Source organism: Microtus pennsylvanicus, chromosome 7, assembly GCF_037038515.1.
Source record: "Microtus pennsylvanicus isolate mMicPen1 chromosome 7, mMicPen1.hap1, whole genome shotgun sequence".
Classification (NCBI taxonomy): Eukaryota; Metazoa; Chordata; class Mammalia; order Rodentia; family Cricetidae; genus Microtus; species Microtus pennsylvanicus.
This window is the reverse complement of record NC_134585.1, coordinates 118762767-118790527: the sequence shown is the minus strand read 5'-3', so window position 1 is coordinate 118790527 and position 27761 is coordinate 118762767. Positions and strand designations below refer to the sequence as shown.

General features: G+C 46.5%; 1 protein-coding gene across 2 annotated transcripts; it reads left to right on the top strand.

The window, feature by feature from the left end:
- The first annotated feature begins 655 nt into the window (after positions 1 to 655).
- Ctss (cathepsin S) lies at positions 656 to 27761 on the top strand. 2 transcript variants are annotated; one of them, XM_075978160.1, is made up of 8 exons: positions 656 to 854; positions 2377 to 2503; positions 10815 to 10937; positions 13994 to 14146; positions 19949 to 20179; positions 21693 to 21858; positions 23217 to 23319; positions 27349 to 27761. In XM_075978160.1, the coding sequence occupies exons 1-8, from the start codon at positions 829 to 831 to the stop codon at positions 27446 to 27448; spliced, it is 1029 nt and encodes a 342-aa protein (XP_075834275.1). In that variant the 5' UTR covers positions 656 to 828; the 3' UTR covers positions 27449 to 27761. The 2 variants fall into 2 exon arrangements, with proteins under 2 accessions (XP_075834275.1, XP_075834274.1); XM_075978159.1 differs by having other exon boundaries at positions 736 to 854; positions 2374 to 2503.

The following is a 27761-nucleotide window of genomic DNA, read 5'->3' as shown; positions in this document are numbered from 1 at the left end:
GTGCCAGAATGTATGTCTGTGTGTCGGGGCATACCTGGTGTGTGAGCAGACCAGAAGAAGGCATGGGATCCCCTGGAACCGAAGTTACAGATGGTTGTGAGTCACCCCGTGGGTGCTGGGAACCGAACCTGGGGCCTCTGCCAAATCAGCAAGTGCCCTTAACCACTGAGCCCTGTCTCCAGGCCTGTTTGTTTTGAAACAGTCTCTCGTGGCTTGAGTTGGCCTTGAACTCATCTTCCTGCCTTCAATTCTGGAATTATGGACATAGACCACTATGCCAGGCCTGAATAAAATTTTCTATTTTAACATTTTAAATTTTCAAATAGAAAAACATCAGTATAAGCAAAATTATAAGACCAGTGGAAGACAAAGAAGGCAGGATCACTCGGAATTACTCGCCAGAGCGCAGTGAAAACAACCCTGCAGACTGCTAAGAAAGGCACTGAGATTTGAGGAACCCAATCCAAATGTCTTTAAAACTAAACTTTTCCGTTTCAGAACCGACATTGTGAATTAAACGGATCATCAAAATGATGAGGGGTTGGAGGATAACCTCGTTCCACTCCCCACTGAGGTCATTCTATGGATGGCCTCTACTGGGCTCCTCTGGCCAGCTCCCTGCACTCACATGGCTCTACGGTGAGAGAGGGAAGGCGCGGGAGGCAGCTGCTCGCTCTGTGCTGCGGGCTTCACACGAAACCGAAATGAAAGTTCACTTCCTCATCGTGGATGCTTCATGTGACGAGCTCCATTTCTTCTTAAAGTCAGCTCACCCAGCCTGCCGCCGCCTGGGACGTCTTTGGAGTGAGGACCACACTTCCGGGGACCATGGGGACTCTTGCCCGCGCTGCCTTGTATGTACCGTCTGCTTTTTCATTTCGATTGCTTACATATTTGGTCTTAAACGTTCTCTATCTTTTCATCAGCCAGGCTGCCAGGTTTTTAAATCTTTGCTTTCAGGAAGTAAGCTGAAAACAAAAGTCCCCACAGGCCTCTTGTTTTTCTGATTCGGAAGGGTCTGTTTGGAGAGGTCCCTGGAACCTGGGTTTCTGTGAGCGTGATCCAAAGGCTCACATGGTTAAAATCCCAGCTCTTCTGAATGGAAAAGATCCAGTTCCAGGCGACTACTGGATTTCTGTCAAATATAGAAACAGAGGGGGTGTTGGGCATGCTGTCGTTTAGAGATAAGATCTCACCTCTTAGATTTGACTGCTGGCAGCAAATGCGTAATATTACCCCTGCCTCGCCTCTGCCTCCAGAGTGTACACAGTGTAGGCCTCCACAACTAGTGAGAAAATGCTGTTTTGGGGTGCCCACTTTGAGACAGATTTTTTGGGGGTCCCCACTTTGAGACAGATACTTGATTTATTGGGAAGAAAAGTGGAGAAGGAAAATAACATAAGGCTGTTTGATCTAAAAGCTGAGTTGTCTCTTAGCTCTCTCGCAAGGTGTCTGGAACTTTCTTTTCCACGGAAAGCGTATCTGTTGGGCTGTTTTGGTGTTTGGGGTCAGGGTGAGTCTCACACCATCACTGGGCAAGCGCAGGTCTCACACAGTCACTGGGCAAGTGCTCTGTGGCAGACTGCTAGGTGTTGATTTTGGAGATGTGATCTATCTGTGCTGGCCAAAAGGCCCTGAACACCTTGTTCAAGCAATCCTCCTGCCTCAGCTTCTTCGGAAACTGGGAGTACGGCTACCTGTCGCTGCACCTGGCTTATTTTTTAAATTAAGTATTAATGAGGTACTAAGGGGTGTTTCAGTATATGCACACACTAGGGTATAGTGATTTAAATATTTAAATGATGTTTAAGACAGAGGAATGTCCTCAGAAGGAAGGGTTCTTTGTTTTGTTTTTGTTGTTTTTTGATACAGAGTTCCTCTGTGTAGCCTTGGCTGTCCTGGAACTCTTTCTGTACCAAGCTGGCTTTGAACTCTCTCTGCCTCCTGAGTTCTGGGATTAAAAGTGTGCACCATTGCCCAGCGGCAGGTCCCTTCCTGAAACATTAAAAGTATTAATGTAATATTAAAAGTATTCAGAATAGCATTTTAGACATAATTCCTTCTTCTGCCTGTACATTCTCAGAAGTTCCTTGTATTGCAGGAATATGTTCCTTTGGTAGATGTCACACGGTTACTTTCTGTTTTGAGACTACATTGCCACATCCAGGCAATCCCAGCACTTGGGAGTCAGAGTCAGGCAGATTGCTACAAATTCAAGGCTAGCCTGGGCTGCATAGTTGAGTTCCAGGTCAGCCTGAGCTATAGAGCGACCTGTCTTTATAAATAAAACAAACAAATAAAAGGGACCTATGTGATGATGTGATGAAAATCATGCCACTGACTGCTGTGTTTCCTCTGCCCCCTTCCCTTAAGCAGAATGAGATGGCTGCTCTGTGTGCCCCTCGTATGTTCCCTGGCAACGGAGCAACTGCAGAGAGACCCAGACCTGGACCATCACTGGGATCTCTGGAAGAAATTCCATGGCAAACAATACAAGGAGAAGGTAGATGGGGCTGCTTCTCAAGCAGGACGCTTTTGCATGGTGCTCTTTCCCCATCCCAGGCGATGTCTGGGCAAGCGGGGTTTTCTGAAGTGCTGCATACTTATTTCTGGCCAGATGCTGCTTTGCATAGAAACAAAGCACATTCGTGTGGCTTGGAGCTCCTGCCACAGCGTGTGAGACAGGACACACCAGTCAGTGAGCAGACACAGCGTGGTGGATGGCGAGAGTGCGGTAGGAGGGTGAGGGAGGGCCCCACAGATAAGGTGACATTTCAGCAGAGGGCTGGCAGAAACAGGGCAACAGCCAGAATGGGTGGCAGACCCTGGGGACGAGGACAGGACTCTGAGGAGAGATCACACTTGGGGATCTCACGTTTGAGGAACAGAAACTCTTGGCTGTGAAGACAGCTCAGTGGGTAAAGTGCTTGTCATACATATGAGGAATAGAGTTCAGATCCCCGGAGCTGAAGGAAGACTGCGTGCAATAGTGTGTCCTCCTAGCCAGGTGCAGAAACAGCTTGTGAGCCATCAGCCTGGCACACGCAGGGTCAAACAAGGGACCCTGTCTCACACGGTAGAAGGGGAGACCTCTGACTTCCACATGAACACTGTGGCATGCTCACACCACCACGCATGCGCACACACACACACACACACACACACACACTCACCACAGAGTTAAAAATAAACATTTAAAAAACATATGTGGATGAGTGTTTTGCTACATATTCATCTGTACACCATGTGTGTGGTACCTTCACAGGGCAGAGAAGGTGTCAGGTCCCTGGACCTGGACTTACAGGCAGTTGAGATGCCAAGTGGGTGCTGGGAATCAAACTGGATCCCCTGTAAGAGAGGCCAGAACTCTTAACTTCTGAGCTATTCCTCCAGCCCAATTTATTTTCCTGATTAGTATTTTTATTTTGTGTGTATGAGTGTTTTGCCTGCATGCGTGTGTGTACTACATGCACACCTGGAGGCCAGAAGAAGGTGTCAGATCCCATAGTACTGAAGTCACGTGTAGCTGTGAACTGCCGTGCAGGTGCTGGGAACTAACCCTGGGTTCTCCGCAAGAGGAAGAAGCGTTCTTAGCCACCGAGTCAACTCTCCAGCTTCCCAATTAAAAATTTTTATTTGATTTTATTTTTAGGTATGTGTCAATGTGTCTGTATAGGCATGGGAGTGTAGGTACCTGGAGGCCAGAGGCATTGGGTCCCCAGGGGCTGGAGTTATAGGTGCTTGTGAGCTGACTGGTTTGGGAGCTGGATCCGAACTTGTGGCCTCTGGAAGAGCAGTTCTTACCCATTGATCCATCTCCCCAGTTCCATAAGCAATATTTTTAAAACTCCTTATTATGGTCCCTGGCCCACAAAAGTGCTTCGAGGCAGATTTTTTTTTTCCTTTTTAGATGGAATCTTAACACACAACCCCAGCTGCCCTGGAGCTTGGCCTTGAGCTCACAGAGATTTGCCTCTGCCTCCCCAGCTGTGTGTAAAGGCGCACACTAACACGCCCAGCTAGATGGGGATTCCTGAGTCTCACTTCTCACTCTGTTCCTTGACTTTATTTCAAAATACACTTATTGATCGTTCTTAAAACGCTAACCATAACTTCAAATAAGTAGGCCTTGTAACTGCATAATTTTTTGCAAGTTAGCAAATTAAATTGAGATATACAATCGTTTGACGTTAGTTCTAATTCCCACATGCCGCTCACTCAGCCGACTCCTCCCACCTGAGACCCATGCTTTGACCATCATCATCCTTCGGTCTTTCGTCCAGATGTGCTACCCATCACTCTACTTTCTACTTCTATGAGTTTGGCTTTGTTTTAAATCTAGTTATTTATCGGTGCTGTGGATGGAACCTAGGGACTCAAGCAAGAAAGGCGGGTGCTCTATGTGTGCTAAGCTCCGGGTAACTTAGATGTGTGGAAACCCCACATATCAGCGAGATCCTGTAGTCAAGTGTCTTTCTGGGCCTGGCTTATTCAGTGTAGTGTGCAGCTTCGGAGCCTGTCCTGGAACTAGCTCTTGTAGACCAGGCTGGCCTCGAACTCACAGAGATCCACCTGACTCTGCCTCCTGAGTGCTGGGATTAAGGCATGCACCACCACAGCCTGACATATGTTACATTTTCTGTATCCCTCCGCCTCTGATTGACTCCTAGCTGACTCTGTATCTCAGTCATTGTGAACGGTGCTGCGATAAACACAGGAGAGCAGAAAACTCTCCAATGTCTTGAGTTTGTTCTTTTAGACATATATCCAGTGATGGGTTGCTAGGACGTGTGGTATGTCCATTTTTAGTGGATTAAAATATTTGTGTCACATTTTTTGTTTGTTTGTTTTTGTTTTTTTTCTTTTTTCTTTTTTTTTTTTTTTTTGAGACAGGGTTTCTCTGTGTAACAGCCCTCGCTGTCCTGGAACTCACTTTGAATACCAGACCAGCCTGGAACTCACAGAGATCCGCCTGCCTCTGCCTCCTGAGAGCTGGGATTAAAGGCGTGCGCCACCACTGCTTGACAACCCTTTATGTTTTAAGTTGTTTTCTTCTCATATATTTTTTAAATATTTTATTTGTGTTTATGTTGTGTTATCAATATCTGTGTGTATGCACAGGTAGATGTCAGTACCAGAAGTGGCCAGGAGAGGGCATTGCAGCCCTGCAGCTGGACTATAAACAGCTGTCAGTGCCCAGTGTCAGCTGGGAACTTAAGTGGGGTCCCCTGTAAGAGCAATAAATTCTCTGAACTGCTGAGCCTCATCTCAAACCCAGTTTGGTTTTTTTGTTTTCTTTAAAAAATGTTTTAGTTTTTGTTTGGTTGTTTTTCTTGGTGTGTTTGAGACAGGATCTATTTACACAGCCATGGCTGTATCGGAACTCTCTGTTTAGACTAGACTGGCCTTGAACTCACAGAGATCATCTGCCCTCAAGTGCTGGGATTAAAGGCCTGTGCCGTCACACTTGGCTCAGTTTTACATTTTTTCTTCTTTTTTTAAATACATTTTTTATTGATATTTATTGAGCTCTACATTTTTCTCTGCTCCCCTCCCTGCCTCTCTCCTCCCTCCTTCAACCCTCCCACAAGGTCCTAAATTTACTCAGGAGATCTTGTCTTTTTCTACTTTCTACTTCCCATGTAGATTATATCTATGTTGTAAGTCGCTCTTAGGGTCCTCATTGTTGTCTAAGTTCTCTGGGATTGTGATTTGTAGACTGGCTTTCTTTGCTTTATGTTTAAAAACCATCTATGAGTGAGTACATGTGATAATTGTCTTTCTGTGTGTGGGTGACCTCACTTAAAATAATGTTGTCTAGCTCCATCCATTTGCCTGCAAAATTCAAGATGTCATTTTTTCTGCTGTGTAGTACTCCATTATGTAAATGTACCACATTTTCCTTATCCATTCTTCAATTGAGGGACATTTAAGTTGTTTCCAGGTTCTGGCTATGACAAACAAAGCTGCTATGAACATATTTGAACACATGTCCTTGTGGCACAATTGAGAATCCTTTGGATATATACCCCAAAGTAGTATTACTGAGTCTTGAGGAAGGTTGTTTCCTAATTTTCTGAGAAATCGCCACACTGACATCTAAAGGGGTTGTACCAGCTTGCATTCCCACCAGCAATGCAGAAGTGTTCCCTTTTCCCTACAACCTTTCCAGCATAAGTTGTCATCAGTGTTTTTGATCTTGGCCATTCTTACAGGTGTAAGATGGAATCTCAGACTTGCTTGATTTGCATTTTCTGATGACTAAGGATGTTGAACATTTCCCTAAGTGTTTTTCAGCCACTTTAGATTCCTCTGTTGAGAGTTCTCTGTTTAGGTCTGTACTCCATTTTTTTTATTGGATTATTTGTCCTTTTGATGACCAATTTCTTGAGTTCTTTGTATAGTTTGGAGATCAGACCTCTGTCTGTTGTGGGGTTATGAAGATCTTTTCCCATTTTGTAGGCTGTCGTTTTGTCTTGTTGACAGTGTCCTTTGCTTTACAGAAGCATCTCAGTTTCAGGAGGTCCCATTTATTAATTATTATTTCTCTCAGTGTCTGTGCTGATGGGGTTATGTTTAGGAAGTGGTTCCCTGTGCCAATGCATTCAGGTGTACTTCCCACTTTCTCTTTTATAGGTTCAGTGTGGCTGGCTTTTTGTTGAGGTCTTTGATCCATTTGGACTTGAGTTTTGTGCATGGCGATAGATATGGGTCTATTTTCATTCTTCTACATGTTGACATACAGTTATGCCATCACCATTTGTTAAATGTGCTTTCTTTTTTCCATTTTATATTTTTTGCTTCTTTGTCAAAAGTCAGGTGTTCGAAGGTGTGTGGATTAATATCTGGGTCTTCTATTCAGTTCCATTGGTCCTCCTGTCTGTTCTTATGCCAATAAGACAATACCAGTCTGTTTTCAGTACTGTAGCTCTGTAGTAGAGTTTGAAGTCAGGGATTGTGATGCCTCCAGAAGTTCTTTTATTGCCCAGGATTGTTTTGGCTATCCTGGGATTTTTTGCTTTTCCATATGAAGTTGAGTACCATTCTTTCGAGGTCTGTGAAGAATTTTTCTGGGATTTTGCTGGGCATTGCGTTGAATCTGTCAGTTTTACGTTCTTGTTGATTTATACACATGCACTATGGCTCCTATGAGACACTCAGAAAGCAACCTGGGGTGTTCTCGCTTTCCACCACCTGGTTCTGGGTTGTCATTCTTGGCTTCAGGCGCCTTTGCCCACTGAGCCATCCCACCATCCTGTTTTTAATCCTTTGATCAATTGTGGATGATCCTCGTACATCAGGGCGCGACCCAGTTTCAAACTTCTGCGCGTGAATCACGATTCCCACACCGTTAGAGCAATCAGGTCATCCTCTCCCAGTCTGTATTTTGAGTATTTTTATCAAAAATTAACTGACGATAAACGCACCTGCTTGCTTCTGGGTGCTCCATCGTTCACGCTCTCGGCCTGCGTGCTTCCGTCACTGTGGTGCCTTTGAGGTCAGGTCCTGTGATGTCCCCACTTTGGCTCTGTCGCTCGAGACTTGGAAGTTTGAGGTCAGTGGCTCCAGTAAACTTTCAGGACTGTTTTGTGTGTTTGTGAAGAATGCTAGTGGAATTTTGGCAGGGATATATTGGATAGTTTGGGCATTGCAGGAATCTAATTCTTCCAATCCCGTGTACTACTCTGGATTTCTTGGGGGGGTTTTGTGGGTTGTTGGGTTTTTTTTTTTTTTGGTGATTTTGGTTTTTTGAGACAGGGTTTCTCTGTGGCTTTGGAGCCTGTCCTGGAACTAGCTCTTGTAGACCAGGCTGGTCTCGAACTCACACCACTGTTAAACAATCCCATCAACACCCACACACACCACTGTTAAACAATCCCATCAACCCCCCACATACACCACTGTTAAACAATCCTATCTACAACCCCACACACACCACTGGTAAACAATCCCATCTACAACCACCCCCCACACACACACCACTGTTTTTTTTTGTTTTTGTTTTTGTTTTTTTTTTTGGTTTTTTGAGACAGGGTTTCTCTGTGGCTTTGGAGCCTGTCCTGGAACTAGCTCTTGTAGATCAGGCTGGTCTCGAACTCACAGAGATCCGCCTGCCTCTGCCTCCCGAGTGCTGGGATTAAAGGCATGGGCCACCATCGCCCAGCCACACACACCACTGTTAAACAATCCCATCAACCCCCCCCCCACACACACACCACTGTTAAACAATCCCATCAACACCCCCCACACACACACCACTGTTAAACAATCCCATCAACACCCCCCCCACACACACCACTGTTAAACAATCCCATCTACAACACCTCAGCCTGCCTGTAACTGCAGGACCCTGAAGGCAGAGAGGAGGGATTCCCCAGGCCAGCTCCCTGTCCAGACTAGCTATACTGGCAAGCTCTGGGTTCAGTTGAGAGACCATGAGTCCACGTGTGTGTGTCTGTGTGTGCGCGCGCGCCGGGGTGTATTATACTATGTGCATGTCTGTGAACGTCAGAAGAGACACTGGGGCCTAGGAACTAGAGTTACAGACAGTTGTGGGCTACCGTGTGGGTCCTGAGAGCCAAACCCAGGTCCTCTGCAAGAACAGCAGGCGTTCTTACCGCTCTCCACCTCTCCATCTCCAAACCCATAACCTTGCAAATAGTTAAGACATTCACACAGAAAGCAGCATACAGAAGTAAGATGGGGTGGAGTCTATCCAGACAGCAGCAGGAGACAAGAGAGTCTGAGTCTCCGGACTGCACCTGAGAGCCAGACAGAGTGCTGGATACATGATACATGAAAAGATGCAGCTGAGAATTTTCAGTTATAAAAATATTCCTGAGTCTTCAAACCAAGCCTAAGAGGAAAATATGACACACACAAGGAACTGCAAGATTTGTTTTGTTTTTTTGTTTTTTCGAGACAGGGCTTCTCTTTAGCTTTGGAGCCTGTCCTGGAACTTGCTCTTGTAGACCAGGCTGGCCTCGAACTCACAGAGATCCACCTGCCTCTGCCTCCCAAGTTCTGGGATTAAAGACATGCGCCACCACCACCTGGCTGGAAGTGCAAGATTTTTAAGAAAAAAAAAATCACAAAAGCCCAGTTAACAGTGGTACAGGAGCCAGGTGTGGTGAAGCGTGTGGACAACCCCAGCACCCAGGAGGTAGGCGTAGGAGGGTGGTGGCAAGCTTGAGGCCAGAAGAATAAGAATCATCGTCACCAGCGGTAGCAGGGGCTGTGGTGGGCAGCCTGTCACCAGCACGTGGTGAAGCAGAAGGGTTATATAGGTTCAAGGCCCCGAACTACAGAAGATCCTCTCTCAAAAAAAAAAAAATTATAATTAGAGGTACAATGGTAAAACTCGTGCTTCCCAGCAATGGTGTGCTGGTTAGTTTACATCACCTTGACACACACTACAGTCACTGGAGAAGAGGGCGCCTCTGGTGGAAAACACGCCTCCATAAACCTAGGCTTCAGACGAACTGGTGTGCAAGGCATTTTCTTAACTAATGATTGGGGGTGGAGGGCCCAGCCCTTTGAGGGTGGTGCCGTCCCTGGGCTGGAGTCCTGGGTTCTATAAGAAAGCAGGCTGAGCAAGCCAGGAGGAGCAAGGCAGTAAGCAGCTCCCCTCTTGGCTTTTGAATTAGCTCCTGCCTCCAACCCAGGTTTGCGTGCTGTCTGAGTTCCTGCCCTGACTTCCTTCAGTGAAGAACACTGGGCGTGGTGTTTCATCACCTTTGTGACCTTAACTAGGACAATGGATACCAGGAGAAAATGAAGTAACAGCTTAAAATAGCTGGAAAAACAGAAATTTATGATCAGCTGACCTGCTTTGCAGGAGTGAGAACGAATCTTTTAAGATTTACTTACTCAACATGTCTGAGTGTTTTGTTTACACGTATGTATGTGCACCACCACGTGTGTGCCTGGTATCTGTAGAGGTGAGAAGGAGTCAGAATCATTGGAACTGGGCTTAAGGACAGTTGTGAGCTGCCATGTGGGTTCTGGGAACTGAACCCTGCACCTCTGGAAGACCAACCAATGCTCTTATCCTCCGAGTCACCTCCCCAGCCCCAAGAAAGAATTTTATAAATATCTACAAAGCCAGGTGTTGGGGGCATGCAGGAGGCCAAGGCAGGAGGATTGCTGTGAGTTTGGGTTCAGCCTGAGCTACAGTGTGAATTACTGGGACAGCCAACGCAACATAATAAGACCATGTCTTTAAAAAAAAAGGAAAAGAAAAAGAATAAAAAGGAAGAAAGAAAAATAAAAAGAAAAGAAAAATCTAGACAGATTAGAGCTTGTTACCTATTAGGGACTCACATCAAACAACCTTCTAACGTTTGGAGTGTTAAGAAGCAAATTCACAATAAGCAAGGAAGGAAAAAGAGAAGAAAATTCGTTACATATATCATAAATTATATATTAATAAACATCTAAAAATTAAGAGCAAGAATTTAAATTAAAACGTGATTTTAGCAGTTGTTTCGGGAAATTCATTTGTTTACATGCGTCTAGATATATCCACATTTAGTAGAATACTACTTAGGACCCTGGAGAGACGACTCAGCAGTAAAGAGCTCTTGATGATCTTGTAGAGGACTCCGGTTCAGTTCCCAGCCCTCACCACCTGAAGTTTCAGCTCCACAGAATCTGATGCCCTCTTCTGGTCTCTGTGGATACCTGAACCCACAGGCTCACACACACACACATACACACGTGCGCACACGCACACGCAGAGAGAGACACACACACACAGAATATTAAAATTAATAATATAAAATCCACTGGCATGCACTTTCCTTCTGTTTCAGAATGAAGAAGACGCACGACGTCTCATCTGGGAAAAGAACCTGAAGTTCGTGACACGTCACAATCTGGAATATTCCATGGGAATGCATTCTTATGACGTGAGCATGAACCATATGGGAGACATGGTAGGTAAACCACAAAAACAGTCCCTACTTCACAGCTGGGCAAGTCTGGCTTCTGTGTCACCAACAGTGATGTGAAGGCACACTGGGAGGACAAGGATAAACAACAGGGCAGCACTGGCTGTCCTTCCAGAGGTCCTGAGTCCAGGTCCCAGCACCCACACTGCAGCTCACCACCACCCATGATGTAGTCCACGAGATCCATTGCCCTCTTCTGGTGTGCAGAGATAACACACCATCACTCGTGCCCCGGCAATGCCTAAGCATGCATGGGCAACCCGTTTATGGCGCTTCTCCAGCTGTTCCTCTCCTGGGCAGTCCTAGATGTGTGTGTTCTTGTCATGCCCAAGGTTCCACAGTCTTGTGAAGACATACATGCAGACAAAACATCCATATACAAAAAAAATAAATCTTTTTTTAAAAAATGAGAAAGAAAAGTAAAAGAGAAAGAAGATGGGGAGTGTGTGGGATGATTCCAAACATGACAGCCGGAATCTGCTCCCTTGGTCTCACGTGATGCCAGAAGAGAACCTCAGATTACCCTTCGATCACACGTGTGCTGAGGTGTGAGCAAGCCCATGCATAAAATAAAAACAGCTTCCTCCCCTCCTGCTCAGTCTAACAGCCTCAGGCAGCCGAGGCTGGACCGCATAACTGAGAATGACCTGGATCCTTTTTCTCCCCCTACCTTCATAATGCTGGGGTTAGAACTACACACCACATCTACCAAATCCCTTCTTTACAGGAAATACTGAGGCCAGCTGGTCTACAGAGTGAGTTCCAGGATATCCATGGCTAGGCAGAGAAACCCTGTCTTGAAAAACAAAACAAACAAATAGCAACAATAAAACCAAAACAAAACAAAATGAAAACCAAACACTGCCACCAACAAAAAGGTATAATACAATCAAAGTTAGGAATCACAATGCTTAAAAATAAAGACTAAAGCCCTACAGAAGAAAATGAATCAGTGGGTGAGGGCTTGCTGTGCAGGGTACAGAGACAAGGCTATCCTGCAGCTGCTGTGCAGGGTACAGAGATAAGGCTATCCTGCAGCTGCTGTGCAGGGTGCAGAGACAAGGCTATCCTGCAGCTGCTGTGCAGGGTGCAGAGACAAGGCTATCCTGCAGCTGCTGTGCAGCGTGCAGAGACAAGGCTATCCTGCAGCTGCTGTGTAAGGTACAGAGACAAGGCTATCCTGCAGCTGCTGTGCAGCGTACAGAGACAAGGCTATCCTGCAGCTGCTGTGCAGGGTACAGAGACAAGGCTATCCTGCAGCTGCTGTGTAGGGTGCAGAGACAAGGCTATCCTGCAGCTGCTGTGTAAGGTGCAGAGACAAGGCTATCCTGCAGCTGCTGTGCAGGGTGCAGAGACAAGGCTATCCTGCAGCTGCTGTGCAGGGTACAGAGACAAGGCTATCCTGCAGCTGCTGTGCAGGGTGCAGAGACAAGGCTATCCTGCAGCTGCTGTGCAGGGTGCAGAGACAAGGCTATCCTGCAGCTGCTGTGCAGGATGCAGAGACAAGGCTATCCTGCAGCTGCTGTGCAGGATGCAGAGACAAGGCTATCCTGCAGCTGCTGTGTAAGGTGCAGAGACAAGGCTATCCTGCAGCTGCTGTGCAGCGTGCAGAGACAAGGCTATCCTGCAGCTGCTGTGCAGCGTGCAGAGACAAGGCTATCCTGCAGCTGCTGTGTAAGGTACAGAGACAAGGCTATCCTGCAGCTGCTGTGCAGGGTGCAGAGACAAGGCTATCCTGCAGCTGCTGTGTAAGGTGCAGAGACAAGGCTATCCTGCAGCTGCTGTGTAAGGTGCAGAGACAAGGCTATCCTGCGGCTGCTGTGCAGGGTACAGAGACAAGGCTATCCTGCAGCTGCTGTGCAGGGTGCAGAGACAAGGCTATCCTGCAGCTGCTGAGCAGCGTACAGAGACAAGGCTATCCTGGTGGCCGGCAGGCAGCTGGTGTAGGTGAAAGAGTTCAAGATTAATGAGAAACCCTGTCTCAAATAATAAGGTGGAAGGTAATGGAACACTGAAAGTCAGCTCCTGGCCTACACACACACACACACACACACACACACACACACACACACGGAGTGCTGGAGCAGAAAATAAAATCAACAAGGAAAAAAATCTTAGGAGGGAAGAAGACATCCTTGGAAACCAATTTCTACTTAGATGTAGCACTATCCTTCGTTTGTTATTGTTTGCGTGTTTGTTTTTCAGACAGGGTTTCTCTGTAACTTTGGAGCCTGTCATGGAACTTGCTCTGTAAACCAGGCTGCCCTTGAACTCACAAAGATTAAAGGTGTGCATGCATGCATGCATGTGCCACCACTGCCCAGTTATATGTAGCAATATCCTTTGTAGTTCTGAGGAAAAGCAGCCTGACTTGCTTTTTTACACTGCTTTGTAAGATTCTGTCAGCTCCACAGACAGTTCACCCCACAGTCAGCTCCACAGACAGACAGTTCACCCCACAGTCAGCTCCACAGACAGACAGTTCACCCCACAGTCAGCTCCACAGACAGACAGTTCACCCCACAGTCAGCTCCACAGACAGACAGTTCACCCCACAGTCAGCTCCACAGACAGACAGTTCACCCCACAGTCAGCTCCACAGACAGTTCTCATAGTCAGCTCCACAGACAGACAGTTCACCCCACAGTCAACTCCACAGACAGACAGTTCACATCACTGTTAGGTCCCACAGACAGTTTGTTTCATAGTCAAGCTATATCTACGCCAGGGCCACAACCACTCATTTTTCTTAGTTTAAAATGTATTCACGTTTACAATCCCTAGGATCAAATAAAACAGATAGGCCAGCATCACCAGGGAAAGGCACTTGCTGTCAAAGCCTGACAGCCTAAGGTCAACCCTGGGGACCCAGACAGTAGAGGAGCCAACCCATTCCTACAAGATGTCCCCTGACTTCCCCACGTGAGCCATGGTGCGTGTGTCCCAGTCCCTGCAAAGGCATGCACATAGAAGGAGGGCGGGAGGAAGGAGGGAGAAGGGGAACTTCTCTAGGTGAAACGTGTGATTCACTTGCTTTGCAGACCAAGGAAGAGATCTCGTGCATGAGGACCTCTCTGAGAGTTCCTCGCAGCCAGCCGCAGAGAAACGGCACCTACAAGTTTAACGCTAAACAGAACTTGCCTGATTCTATGGACTGGCGAGAGAAGGGGTGTGTCACGGAAGTGAAATACCAGGTGAGCGGCACCAGCCCCTGATCCTGGCCCCAGTGTTCCCCTCCTGCATCTAACTGCAGGAGAGAGGTGATCCTCACTGTCTCCTGGCTGCTTTCTGCCTGTTTTTATTATTCCCATCTTCCCAACTAAATTCTAAGGGTTTTGCTGTTGTTTGTTTTGCTGTTGTTTATTTCTTTTTACATATTTCTTTATTTTGGCTTGTCTACATAGCCCAGGCTGGCCTCGAATTCACAGCATAACAAAACTAAGTTTACGCCATATTTTGGATCTTAGCCCCTCATCAAATATGTAATTTGTATGCTCAGCCTACAAAATATCTTTTGATGAAAAAAAAAATTTTTTTTTTGAGACAGGATTTCTCTGTGGCTTTGGAGCCTGTCCTGGAACTAGCTCTGTAGACCAGGCTGGTCTCGAACTCACAGAGATCCGCCTGCCTCTGCCTCCCGAGTGCTGGGGTTAAAGGCGTGCGCCACCATCGCCCGGCCAAAAAAAATCTTTTTGAGGCAGGATTTTTCTGTATCGTCCTGGCTGTCCTGGAACTCACTCTGTAGATCAGGCTGGCCTCAAACTCAGAGGTCTGTCTTCCTCTGCCTCCTGAGTGCTGGATTAAAGGCATGAACCATCACCACTGCCCAAGTGATCAAAAAAACATCTAAGCATAGAAGCTCGAGAGTTGGTCCAGCAGTGGAGAGCACTTACTGCTCTTCCAGAGGACCAAAGTTTGGTTCCCAGCACCTACAACAAGCAACCCACAAACTGCCTGTAATGTCAGCCTCGGGAGATCCAACACCCTCTTCTAGCCTCTGAGGGCATCTGCACATCCATGCACACATGCATATAAGGAAATAAATAGTTTTTAGATTCTATGATAATAATGTTTGAAAACAGTCACCCTAGTGCTAAAGCTCTTTCACGTGAATCATCATTTTGTGACAGAACACTGGAATTTGTGGGTGCCTGACATCACAGATGTCAATGAGCAGAAATAGGAACTGAATCTTTTACAAATTTTAAAATTTTTTTGTAATTGATTTTCATTGAGCTCTACATTTTTCTCTGCTCCCCTCCCTTCCCTTCAATCCTTCCCCAAGGTCCCCATGCTCCCAATTTACTCAGGAAATCTTATCTTTTTCTACTTCCCATGTAGATTAGATCTATATCTCTCTTAGGATCCTCATTGTAGTCTAGTTCTCTGGGATTGTGGTTTGTAAGCTGGCTTTCTTTGCTTTGTGTTTAAAAACCACCTATGGCCGGGCGGTGGTGGCGCACGCCTTTAATCCCAGCACTCGGGAGGCAGAGGCAGGCGGATCTCTGAGAGTTCGAGGCCAGCCTGGTCTACAGAGCTAGTTCCAGGACAGGCTCCAAAAGCTAAAGAGAAACCCTGTCTCGAAAAAAAACCAAAAAAATAAATAAATAAATAAATAAAAATAAAAACCACCTATGAGTGAGTACATGTGATAATTGTCTTTCTGTGTGTGGGTGACCTCACTCAAAATGATGTTTTCTAGCTCCATCCATTTTCCTGCAAAATTCAAGCTGTCATTATTTTTTTCTGCTGTGTAGTACTCCATTGTGTAAATGTACGACATTTTTCTTATCCATTCTTCAGTCAAGAGGCATTTAGGTTGTTTCCAGGTTCTGGCTATGACAAACAAAGCTGCTATGAACATAGTTGAGCACATGTCCTTGTGAGCATTATTTGAATATATACCCAGAAGTGGTATTGCTGCGTCCTGAGGAAGGTAAGGTTGTTTCCTAGTTTTCTGAGAAATCACCACACTGACATCCAAAGGCATTGTGCCAGGTTGCATTCCCACCAGCAATGCAGAAGTGTTCCTTTTCCCCAAAACCTCTCCAGCATAAGTTGTCATCAGTGTTTTTGATGTTGGCCATTCTTACAAGTATGTAAGATGGAATCTCAGAGTTGTTTTGATCTGCATTTCTCTGATGACTAAGGATGTTGAACATTTCCTTAAGTGTCTTTCAGCCATTTTAGATTCCTCTGTTGAGAGTTCTCTGTTTAGGTCTGCACTCCATTTTTTTATTGGATTATGTGCTCTTTTGGTGTCCAATATCTTGAGTTCTTTGTATATTTTGGAGATCAGACCTCTGTCTGATGTGGGGTTAGTGAAGATCTTTTCTCATTCTGTAGGCTGTCGTTTTGTCTTGTTGACCATGTCCTTTGCTTTCCAGAAGCTTCTCAGTTTCAGGAGGTCCCATTTATTAATTGTTTCTCCTAGTGTCTGTGCTGCTGGGGTTATATTTAGGAAGTGGTTTCCTGTGCCAATGTGTTCAAGTGTACTTCCCACTTTCTCTTTTATGAGGTTCAGTGTGACTGGCTTGTTTTGTTTTGTGTTTTTTTGTTGTTGTTCTTGTTCTTGTTTTTTCGAGACAGGGTTTCTCTGTAGCTTTGGAGCCTGTCCTGGAACTAGCTCTTGTAGACCAGTCTGGCCTCGAACTCACAGAGATCTGCCTGCTTCTGCCTCCCAAATGCTGGGATTAAAGGCGTGCGCCACCACTGCCCAACAATGTGGCTGGCTTTTTGTTGATGTCTTTGATCCATTTGGACTTGAGTTTTGGGCATGGTGATAGATATGGATCTATGTTCATTCTTCTACATGTTGATATCCAGTTATGCCAGCACCATTTGTTAAATATGCTTTCTTTTTTCCATTTGATGTTTTTTGCTTCTTTGTCAAAGATCGGGTGTTTGAACATGTGTGAATTGATATCTGGGTCTTCTATTTGGTTCCATTGGTCCTCCTGTCTGTTTTTATGCCAATACCAGGCTGTTTTCAGTACTGGAGCTCTGTAGTAAAGTTTGAAGTCAGGGATTGTGATGCCTCCAGAAGTTCTTTTATTGTACAGGATTGTTTTGGCAATCCTGGGTTTTTTGCTTTTCCATATGAAGTTGAGTACCATTCTTTTGAGATCTGTGAAGATCAAATTTTAAAATTTATTTTATATGTACACATGTTTGCCTTTGTGTGTGTGTGTGTGCGCTCGCGCGCGTGCTTGTACCACATGCATGCAATGCCTGCAGAGGTTGGAAGAAGGCATCAAATCTCCTGGACTGGAGTTCCAGAAGGTTGTGGGTCACCATGTGGATACTGGGCACCACAGCCTGGTCCTCTGCAAGAGTAGCAAGTACTCTTAATCACTAAGCCATCTCTCCAGCCCCAGGAATTGAATCTTATGCTACATTTTATTCTGACAGTTGGTGGCCTGAGAAGGCAGCAGATGAATGTTCTGGAAATCTGCCTTACATCTCATCTCTGGGCAGCAGGCTTTATAGGGAGTGTAAAAAAGAAGGCGGTCAATCTTTCCAGAGTTGAGCCTTGGCCTCTGGGCCTGGTCTGCCCTGTCTGTGAGACTCTTGGTGTTAGTGACCCCTCCCCACGACCTCCTGAGCACATCTCCTTCTCACCTCTCTGGGCATCTCGTTTGCCTGCTTCCCAGGTCACTGAGCTTTGCAGTCCTCACCTACAGTGCACTGACTCTGACTCGCAAGTCATTCACTCTGTGTCCTGGCCACACTGTTTACAATGTGCACTAATGGCTCCTTTCCACAGCATGAGGTGCACGGAATACAAGTGGGTTGTTTTAACGTTGGCACAGTGGCTGAGCTACTGCTATTTCAGCCAGCAATGACAACTCCGCAGGTACTGGCCTGCTTCCCGAGCAGTGTCCTGGCTGCTCAGGCTGCAGCCCAGTGACAACCCTGCAGGCACCGGTTCTGTCCTGGCTGCTCAGGCTGCAGCCCAGTGACAATCCTGAAGACACCGGTTCTGTCCTGGCTGCTCAGGCTGCAGCCCAGTGACAACCCTGCAGGCACCTTTCTGTCCTGGCTGCTCAGGCTGCAGCCCGGTGACAACCCTGCAGGCACCTTTCTGTCCTGGCTGCTCAGGCTGCAGCCCAGTGACAACCCTGCAGGCACCTTTCTGTCCTGGCTGCTCAGGCTGCAGCCCAGTGACAATCCTGCAGGCACCGGTTCTGTCCTGACTGCTTAGGCTGCAGCCCAGTGACAATCCTGCAGGCACCGTTTCTGTCCTGGCTGCTCAGGCTGCAGCCTGGTGACAATCCTGCAGGCACCGTTTCTGTCCTGTCTGCTCAGGCTGCAGCCCAGTGACAATCCTGCAGACACCGGTTCTGTCCTGGCTGCTCAGGCTGCAGCCCAGTGACAATCCTGCAGGCACCGGTTCTGTCCTGGCTGCTCAGGCTGCAGCCTGGTGACAATCCTGCAGGCACCGGTTCTGTCCTGGCTGCTCAGGCTGCAGCCCAGTGACAATCCTGCAGGCACCGGTTCTGTCCTGGCTGCTCAGGCTGCAGCCTGGTGACAATCCTGCAGGCACCGGTTCTGTCCTGGCTGCTCAGGCTGCAGCCTGGTGACAACCCTGCAGGCACCGGTTCTGTCCTGGCTGCTCAGGCTGCAGCCTGGTGACAACCCTGCAGGCACCGGTTCTGTCCTGGCTGCTCAGGCTGCAGCCCGGTGACAACCCTGCAGGCACCGGTTCTGTCCTGGCTGCTCAGGCTGCAGCCCGGTGACAACCCTGCAGGCATCTTTCTGTCACTGTCTCTAAAGGTAGCTTTAACAAAATATCTAAGCCGGGCGGTGGTGGCGCACGCCTTTAATCCCAGCACTCGGGAGGCAGAGGCAGGCGGATCTCTGTGAGTTCGAGACCAGCCTGGTCTACAAGAGCTAGTTCCAGGACAGGCTCCAAAACCACAGAGAAACCCTGTCTCGAAAAACCAAAAAAAAAAAAAAAAAAACAAAAACAAAACAAAATATCTATTGTTCTATTTATAAATAAGATTCGCGATTCAAAGGCTGAGGTGAAAACCTGCTAGCTCAGAGAGGCTGAGTTGCAACTAACTAACCTCTTCTTGTTGGTGTCTCCGCAAACCAGAAAAGGCTGCACCACTCCAAATCCCTCCCTACTACTTCCTGTGTCTCTCTGTCTCTTCCAGATGCCTTCTGGTGCGCTATGATTGCTTTCTGTCAACTAGTAGTTAATGCAGCCTCTCAAGGTTAAGTTTATTTAATTAACACAAATGCAAACTTGGGGTTCACAGTGTGTTTGGAAATCCCCCAACAAAAGTGCCTCTGTCCCTCCTGTTCAGCTCAGCTGGCCCGAATTATTCTGTCTCCTCTCAAGTCACTTTCCTGTTGAATGGGGAAAAAAATCAAAAAGGGAAGGAGATGGCTGCTCCTAGGTTTGGTGGGGGAGAAGGTTTTTGTAGATGTGAGGTAGAGCATAACCAGGGGCAGGGACGTCTAGAAGAGTCCAGAGAGAGCATGACCCTGAGCTCGGCCATGTGAGGGGGAGAGGGGAGAGCCAGGAGAGTAAGGGCGAGACAAAAACGTCTGGATTATCTAAGAAAAGACAACGGGGGAAGGGCAGCCTAGCCCCTGGGCTGGAGAAGTTTAGGGTAGGGGGATGGGGTTTACCAGCCACACCCTGTGTTAGGTAGGGACCGAGGGATGCTGGGAGAAGCTGGTGGCCAGATCTGCTTTGGTACGTTAAATAGGCACCTCAGCCACTTGTCCTGGGTTTGAGACCCTAAGACCTGTGGCCTCTGTTTTCCTTAGAGGGGGAGATAGTTGGGACTTTGCACATGCTTGGTGCGTACTTTCATCTGGTGTGATGCAAGCTCTCGCCGTCTTCCTTCCTTTTTTGTCTGAGAGAGAAAGAGGCATCAGTTCGGAAGCGAGCTCTTCTTGGCAGGGCTAGAGCCGTCTTTGCGCTATGGAAGCTATGGAAGGTATTCTTACTGATTCTGAGACGGACTTCTCTATTTCAGGGTTCTTGTGGGGCCTGTTGGGCTTTCAGTGCCGTGGGGGCCCTCGAAGCGCAGCTGAAGCTGAAAACGGGGAAGCTAGTGTCTCTCAGTGCACAGAACCTGGTGGATTGCTCAACCACAGAAAAATACGGAAATAAAGGCTGCGGGGGTGGCTTCATGACCGAGGCCTTTCAGTACATCATCGATAACGGCGGCATCGAATCCGACACTTCCTATCCCTACAAAGCCACGGTGCGTCTACTTGTCTCGTGTGACTCCGTTCCCCCCACTGCCACTCGGGCACCACCAACTTAACTGCTTGACCCCTCTGAGAACCCATCAGCAGCTCTTTGATATCAAGAGTACTCTTTGGGACGCGGTGACCTTCCTAATCTACCCGTGGGAGTTTGGGTCGTTGTTTGTTATGGGTCTCACGGTGCAGTTCAGGCTATCCTCCAACTCACTTTGTAACTGAGCAGGCTCTGAATTTCTGTTTTTTCTGCATATGTATATTCCTATACCTATTCCTATGCCTATCCCTATACCTCCCAAATGCTAGGTTATAGGGTTTTGCCGCCAAGCCCAAAGCAGAAAATATTTTCAAACAAGCGAGTAACATTCATATTTAAATACAGGCTTAAAGAAAATATTTTTTAAAGCCTTCTGTGTGTTATCTGATACTCAGCTTTTCAGTCCTGCAACCTTCAATGGTTAACGGTATCCTCAGGCCATCAGCAAGCTCATCCTCCCGCCTAAAAGGCTCAGTGTTAGCCTCTTTGCCACAAGATTTTTGTTTTGTTTTCGTACAAATTCTGTTGAGTAATATAACAAAAAAAATGGAGAAGGAAAATGATTCCTCCAGGCTGGTAAGATGGCCTGTAAGTGCCTCTGGTAAAGGCACCTGTAGGCAAGGCTGACAGCCTGAGTTTGATCTCTGGTCCAACGTGGTAGGAGAGAACCAAGGCCTCTCATCCTCTGACCTCCACACTCAGAGAAATAAATGCAATCAAATCACATTTTAGGGGCTAGAGAGGTGGCTCAGCGGTTAGGAGCGCCGGGTGCTCTTCCAGAGGACTTGCGTTCAATTCCCAGCAACCACCTGGAGCTCACAAGTGTCTCTAACTACAGCTCCAGGGGATCTGACACCCATGGCAAAACACCAATGCACATTAGATCTCTAGTTCAAGGCCAGCCTGGTCTATAGTGGCCAGCCTGATCTACAGTGGGAGTTCTTAGACTGCTAGGGCTACACAGAGAAACCTGGTCTCAAAATATTATTTTGGTTTATTTCTTTCAGCCTCTTTTTTCTGTTATGATTTTAGGGGGAGCACAGTCATATATTCAACAAACATATTTGTAACCTCTTGATTTTTTGTTTATTTTTCTGCTTTTGAGACACAATCTCACTACGTAACTCTGACTGGCCTGAAACTCACTCTGTAGACCAGACTGGCCTTTAACTCACAGAGATCCACCTGCCTCTGCCTCCTGAGTGCTGTCTGTGTTTGTTTTATGCTGTCTCAAATGGCTCCGGTTGGCCCAGAGCTTGGCTTATAAACCCACGCTACCACACCCAGTTTGAGACAGTGTTTTAACAAACAAATGGGAAAACCCAGAACAAAACAACAAAGAGGGGGTGGAGAGGGAGAGAGCAGGAAGAGCGGGAAGAGCGGGAGGATCCTAGCCGGCTGAACAGGCTACAATGAGAGGGGAATTATATCTGAAATCCAGGAAACTGGAGTAGACTTTCTGCTTTTATTTTTAGGATGAAAAGTGTCACTATGACGCAAAAAATCGAGCTGCCACTTGTTCAAGGTACACTGAGCTCCCCTACGGCGATGAGGAAGCGCTGAAGGAAGCGGTGGCTACTAAAGGACCTGTGTCTGTGGGCATCGATGCCAGCCATTCGTCCTTCTTCTTCTACAAAAGCGGTAAACATGGAGGCTCTGGCCTCGACTGAGCATCCCATACCTCGTTCTAACTGGTGAATCCCACTGCTCAAAGCTTATTAGTACCACTCCACTCAGTTCTTCATAGATCTCATTTCATTTCATCTGCACGGTGACCCTAATTTACACAGGAACACTGCCTGTCTGCCTTGGGGGTGCAGAGTTGGCTCGGTGGTTAGGAGCACTAAGGATCCAGATTCAGTTCCTAGATCCCACCTCCTCAGGCACCAGTCAGACATGCAGTGCACATCCAGGCAAAACACTCATACACATAAAATAATAATAAAAAAATCTAAAACCAAAATTAAAGAAAAGGGGTTAGCCCGACTGAGTCACTCAGCCTGAAACTGGTGGCGCTAGGATTAAAACCCATGCAAATGAAAAACCGTGTTACAGGTCATATAATCCGTACACAGGGTGTGGTGGGTGTGTCTGTAATCAAACTGATGAATGGATAAAGAAAAGACGGCACAGATACGACGTGGAATACCATTTGACGGTTAAGAAAAGAATGTAGGAATGGGGATGTGGTTCAGATATTAAAATATTCTCTCACCATACATGAAACCCTGGGTTCAATTCCCAGCACACATATATCCTGGGCATGGTGCTGCAGCCTGTCATCTCAACTCCTGGGAAGTGAAGGCAAGAAGATCAGAAGTTCAAGGTCATCTTTGACTTGCGTGAGACTCTGGCCTGGGATCTTAAGCACTATGGATTTTTTTTTAAGATACAGTGTTCTATCTGCATTTTGCCTGCACAACAGAAAAGGGCTTTGGAGCTCATCATAGATGGTTATGTACCACCATGTGGATGCTGGGAATTGAACTCAGGACCTCTGGAAGAGCAGTCATCTCTCTTAACCTCTGAGCCATCTCGCCAGCCAACACTATGAAAACTTAAAGGAGGGCACGTAACACTTCTCTAAGGTTGACACTAAAAACTATATGCCATCATACTAAGCTCGATGACACGGACCCTGAGCATCCACTAAAGGCAGAACTCCGCATTATACACGGTAGAAAGCTACAACATGCACTAAGGAGCATTTAATTTAGAAAAGGCTCAAAGCGGACAAAACAATTTACGAGCTTATACGAAGACATACAGTTGATTGTACATAAATTGGGAGAATTCGAAAAACGTGCTGAATGAATATAAATAAATTTTCTGGATAGATCTCAAACTTGTTAGGGAAACTAATAGTACTGATGTCAAACAATTGTGATATCCAAGTCACTTTGTCATATCTTCAAGACCCTAATAAAAAGCAATCAGATGTCCATGTATGTTTTGCTGGCCCGTAACACTTGTCTCTTCTCCGTCTGTTTTATGCTCAGGTGTCTATGATGACCCCTCCTGTACTGGCAACGTAAATCATGGCGTACTAGTGATTGGCTACGGGACCCTTGATGGCAAAGACTACTGGCTTGTGAAAAACAGGTAATGTGTTTGCACGTCACCGTCAGCTCCATTGTCAGGACTGGGGGAGGGGGTGCGTCAGCAAAACTGCTCTTGCTGTTAGGATGCTGGGCACCATAGCAACAAGGAGGACCATGTATAGGAATTACTCACTGCCCCCACTGCAGTGGTTTTTAATAAGAATGGTTTAGTTTTCATGGAGTGGCACTATTTGAGAAGGATAAAAATGATTAAGAGGTGTGGCTTTTGGAGGAAATGTGTCACTGGGGGTAGACTTTAAGCTTTCAAAAACCAAGGCCAGGCCCAGCTCCCCACCCCATCTCTGCTTGCAGATCAGGAAGTAGCTCTTGGCCACTGTTCCAGCACCATGTTGTTGCCTGTGCCCCCTCCCACGATGACTGGACCAATCCTCTGAAACTGCACTCAAACTCCTAACTACCTGCTTTCTTTTACGAGCTGCTGTGGTTGTGATGTCTTTTCATAGCAATGGAACTGTGACTGAGACACCGGCCTTCATCTTTGTTTCTACGATTGGGCCTCTATAATACTCTTCATTCTGTTTTATATCACTTGGTGTTTTGGAGCTCACCACATGTTCCAGACTGGCCTTGAGCTTACAGCCGCCCATTGTCTCTGGCTCTGAGTGTTGGGATTGCAGGTGCACACTGCTATTCTCGCCTTGCTTTCCCCATCATTCCTTGTCTGCTCCTTTTATGGTCTGTGAAATATTCATGGTTATAAGTTTCGTTCTGCAGTGTTAGGGCTTAAGCCCAGGGTCACGCACATGCTCCCTACGCTCTGCCTCTGAACTACGTCCCCAGCACTATCAGCCCCTTTTAGGGACACCTTTCTCCTTCCTGGCCCCTGGCGCTGGTCTCCTCGGCTGCCCCAGGGGTCCAGATTACTACTTCTGTCTTTGTCTACACCGTCCCACTCATGATTTTCCTGCACCCTGTAAACCTTCAACTCCCCCCCACCCTGTGTGACACCGGCCCAGAACGCCACCCTCGGGTGAGTCATAGTCACTCGCTGGCATTTACTTCTCCAGACTCAGCGAAGCCAAAGAACTCAGTTCTCTCTCCACCACACTGTTTCCTCCAGAATTTCCCATATCAGTAAATCATATCACAGAACACTGTTACCCAAAAGTGATGTAGAGTTATCCCAGACCTCTCCAGGGCCAATCAAGTGACAAGTCAAACCAAATTTGCCTCAAGTTGTCTTGGATTCTGCCCCTCTCTCGTTCTGTCTCTGGTTCAGCTCTCGCCTGGCCCCGCTCTAGGCTGGAACGGGTGCTCTTCTCTCCTCTTCACGTGTGTTTTGTTGTCTCTTCTCGCTGCGCGTGTGAAAGTGCACGGTGTGTGCGGGTGTGCGTGAGTGGATGCCTGGATTCTAGGGACGAGCCCAGGTCTCCAGGCTTCCTGGCAAGTCCCTCACTCACTCTAGCAGCTACTATTCTGTCGCTGTGATCAAACGCATGAGCAGGGAAGGGTTTATTTGGGTCTATGGTTCCAGAGGGAGAAAAGTCCCCCGCCATCACAGCAGGGAAGTGTGGCAGCAGACGGCATGCACGGCTGCAGACAGCATGCATGGCAGCAGACAGCATGCACGGCTGCAGACAGCATGCATGGCAGCAGGAACAGCCGAGAACTCAAATCTTGCACTATGTGCGGGAACCCATGAGAGCAAACTCAAAATGGTGCATGTCTTTATGCTCTTAAAACACATCCTCAGTGACACAAGCCCCCCAGCAGGGCCACACCTCTTACGCCTGTCAAAACTCTGTATGGAGACCAGATTGGCCTCCAACTCAGAGATCCATGTTCCTCTGCCCCAAGCCCCAAATCCTGGGATTAAAGATTGTGCCACTACCACCTGGCATGATAATTTCTAATCAAATATGTTTCAGTTGAAAAATAAAATAACTGCTGGATGGTGGTGGCGCACACCTTTAATCCCAGCACTTGGGAGACAAAAACAGGCAGATCTCTGTGAGTTCGAGGCCAGCCTGGTTTACAGAACAAGTTCCAGGACAACCAGGGCTGTTATACAGAGAAACCCTGTCTCAAAAATTAATTAAGTAACTAATTAATAATAAAAATACCGCAGTATGGTGGCACATGCCTGCAATCCTGGCATTGGGCAGTAGAGGCAGGAGGGTCAGGAGTTTAAGACCAGCCTTTGGTACATAGCAAGTTCAAGGCCAACCTAAGCCGCACAAGATTCTTCTGTCTCTCTCTCTCTGTCTCTCTCTGTCTCTCTCTCTCTGTGTCTCTCTCTCTGTCTCTCTGTCTCTCTCTCTCTCTCTCTCTCTCTCTCACACACACACACACATGCACACACACACACACACACACAAGATGGAAAGGAAGAAAAGGTTGTGTACTTTCCCAGCTTTCTCAGTTCTCACATGGCTTCACTTCACTGTGTTGCCTTTAGTCCTGCTGGATTAAACTGGCCTAATGACTTCATGTTAACCTAAGTAATGATGGCTCCAATGCCCCTATTTCCAGATAAGGACACGTTTCTCATTGTGACGGGCTAACAGATGGTAGTGTTCGTATGGTCCATTGCGAAAGCAGCTGAGAAACTGAACTGATTCACCCGCTCACCTCAATAATCAGCTGATTGTGGAACCATCTTAACTTTTTTTGCTCCTTGAACTTCTTTTGTATTTGTCGTTTTTTAACACACACCCTTTTTGGCTTGTTTCTTCAGTGATAGGAACAATCTTTTCTCTCGTAGCTTACTGAGTTTCTAAAGGACCCTCCTAAGTCACGTTCCAAATTCCCCCATCCCTCCATGAAAGCCCCTCCTCCTCCTGGTTTTGTTTGTTTGTTTGTTTGTTTTGAGACAGGTTCACACATAGCCCAGATTGGCCTCAAGTTCATTATGTAGCCAAAGAGGACCGAGAACTCCTGATCCTCCTGCTTCCGTCTCCACGGCGTCGAGTTTAGAACCTTGTGGCACTGTGTGCCCAGGCAGACACCAGTTTTCAGCAAGCCTGGAACCTCTATCTGGTGCCAGGCAACACATCCCTCACAACATAGGATGCTCTGGTTTTGGGATGTCTTTACATCAGAAAGCATCTCATCCATTTCTGGGTCATTTACAACTGTATTATTTATCATTTACTTTAGAATTCATTGTTATATGATACTTTCATGGTAGTAGCTCAAAGATCCTTCTTAGAAGATTTCTCTAGAGAAACATGTTTGCTGCAAAGTCATTACCCTTAAGACACACATTGTGACACATGACGCCTATAGTCCTAGTACTCAGGAGGTGGGATCACAGGGATCAAGTCTCAGTACATAGTAAGTTTAAGGCCAGCCTGGGATACATAAGACTCTTGTCTAAAAGAGGGTCATTACCTATGACCCTATTGTGCAAAGATATTTAGAGCTGGAGAGTTATAAATTCCATACTCATCCCTTACAGAAGGCAAGCTTAGAAGGCAGGAATGGATCTTGTATTATTATCGTTAGATGTGTCTGCTCAGCGATATGGAACTAGTGTATGTAGTGGCTCATACCTGGAATCCCAGACCTGGAAAGTCAGGACTGAAAATTGCTGTGAGTTTAAGGTCAGACTGGGTCACATAGTGAGACCTTGTCAAAAACAAAACAAACAAACAAAAAACCCTAAAAACAGGCCTTTAATCCCAGCACTCTGAATAGAGGTAGGTAGATGTCTGTGACTCAGTCTCCACATAGAAGTTCCAGGCCAGACAGGGCTGGCCTGCATTAAAAATATACAAATGTAGAGTGGAGAAGAGGATCAATGGTTAAGAGCACGGACTGCTCTTCCAGAGGACTCGGGTTCAGTTCCCAGCACCCACATGGCAGCTCACAACTGCTGTAACTTCAATTACAGGGGATTCAACAAAAAAGACATACATGCAGACAAAACACCAATGCTCATAAAATAAAATTAATTAGTTAATTAATTAAAAATATATGTCTTTTGGAAGAAGCAAGAAGATAAAAATAACAATAATATGGTTTCATTATATTAATTTATAATTGTATGTTCTTTTTCTTTTTGTAGCTGGGGTCTTAACTTTGGTGATCAAGGATATATCCGAATGGCAAGAAATAAGAAAAACCATTGTGGGATTGCTAGCTACTGCTCTTACCCAGAAATCTAAACACTGTCTCCTTTTTCTAACATCATGAAGATGAAATATACTCTTTTAACTTAATTTTACCCGCTCTGCCAGAAGAAACAACTGTGTATTTAATGTACTAACTAGGTTATAGTCTGTTCACTTTGTAACTTTATCTCTCTCTGAGAAGTTTGCAAACAAGTTAAGACCTTATTGTAGCCGGAACTCTGTCAGAGTCCCCGGGATATTCATGTTTGTTCTTTCTATATCTTACTCTGTCGTTTTTATGTTTTCTAATAACCATTTATAACATAATATCCCTAAAGTGCTTAATAAATCAGTCATTTTAAATCTC

What these genes read in the sequence shown, in the direction of transcription:
- Ctss (XM_075978159.1), top strand. Translation starts at nt 829, where the DNA reads ATGGGGACTCTTGCCCGCGCTGCCTT. An exon ending in GCAAACAATACAAGGAGAAG is followed by an intron (nt 2,504 to 10,814) that starts GTAGATGGGGCT and finishes CTTCTGTTTCAG; the next exon opens with AATGAAGAAGACGCACGACG. An exon ending in TACTGGCTTGTGAAAAACAG is followed by an intron (nt 23,320 to 27,348) that starts GTAATGTGTTTG and finishes TTCTTTTTGTAG; the next exon opens with CTGGGGTCTTAACTTTGGTG.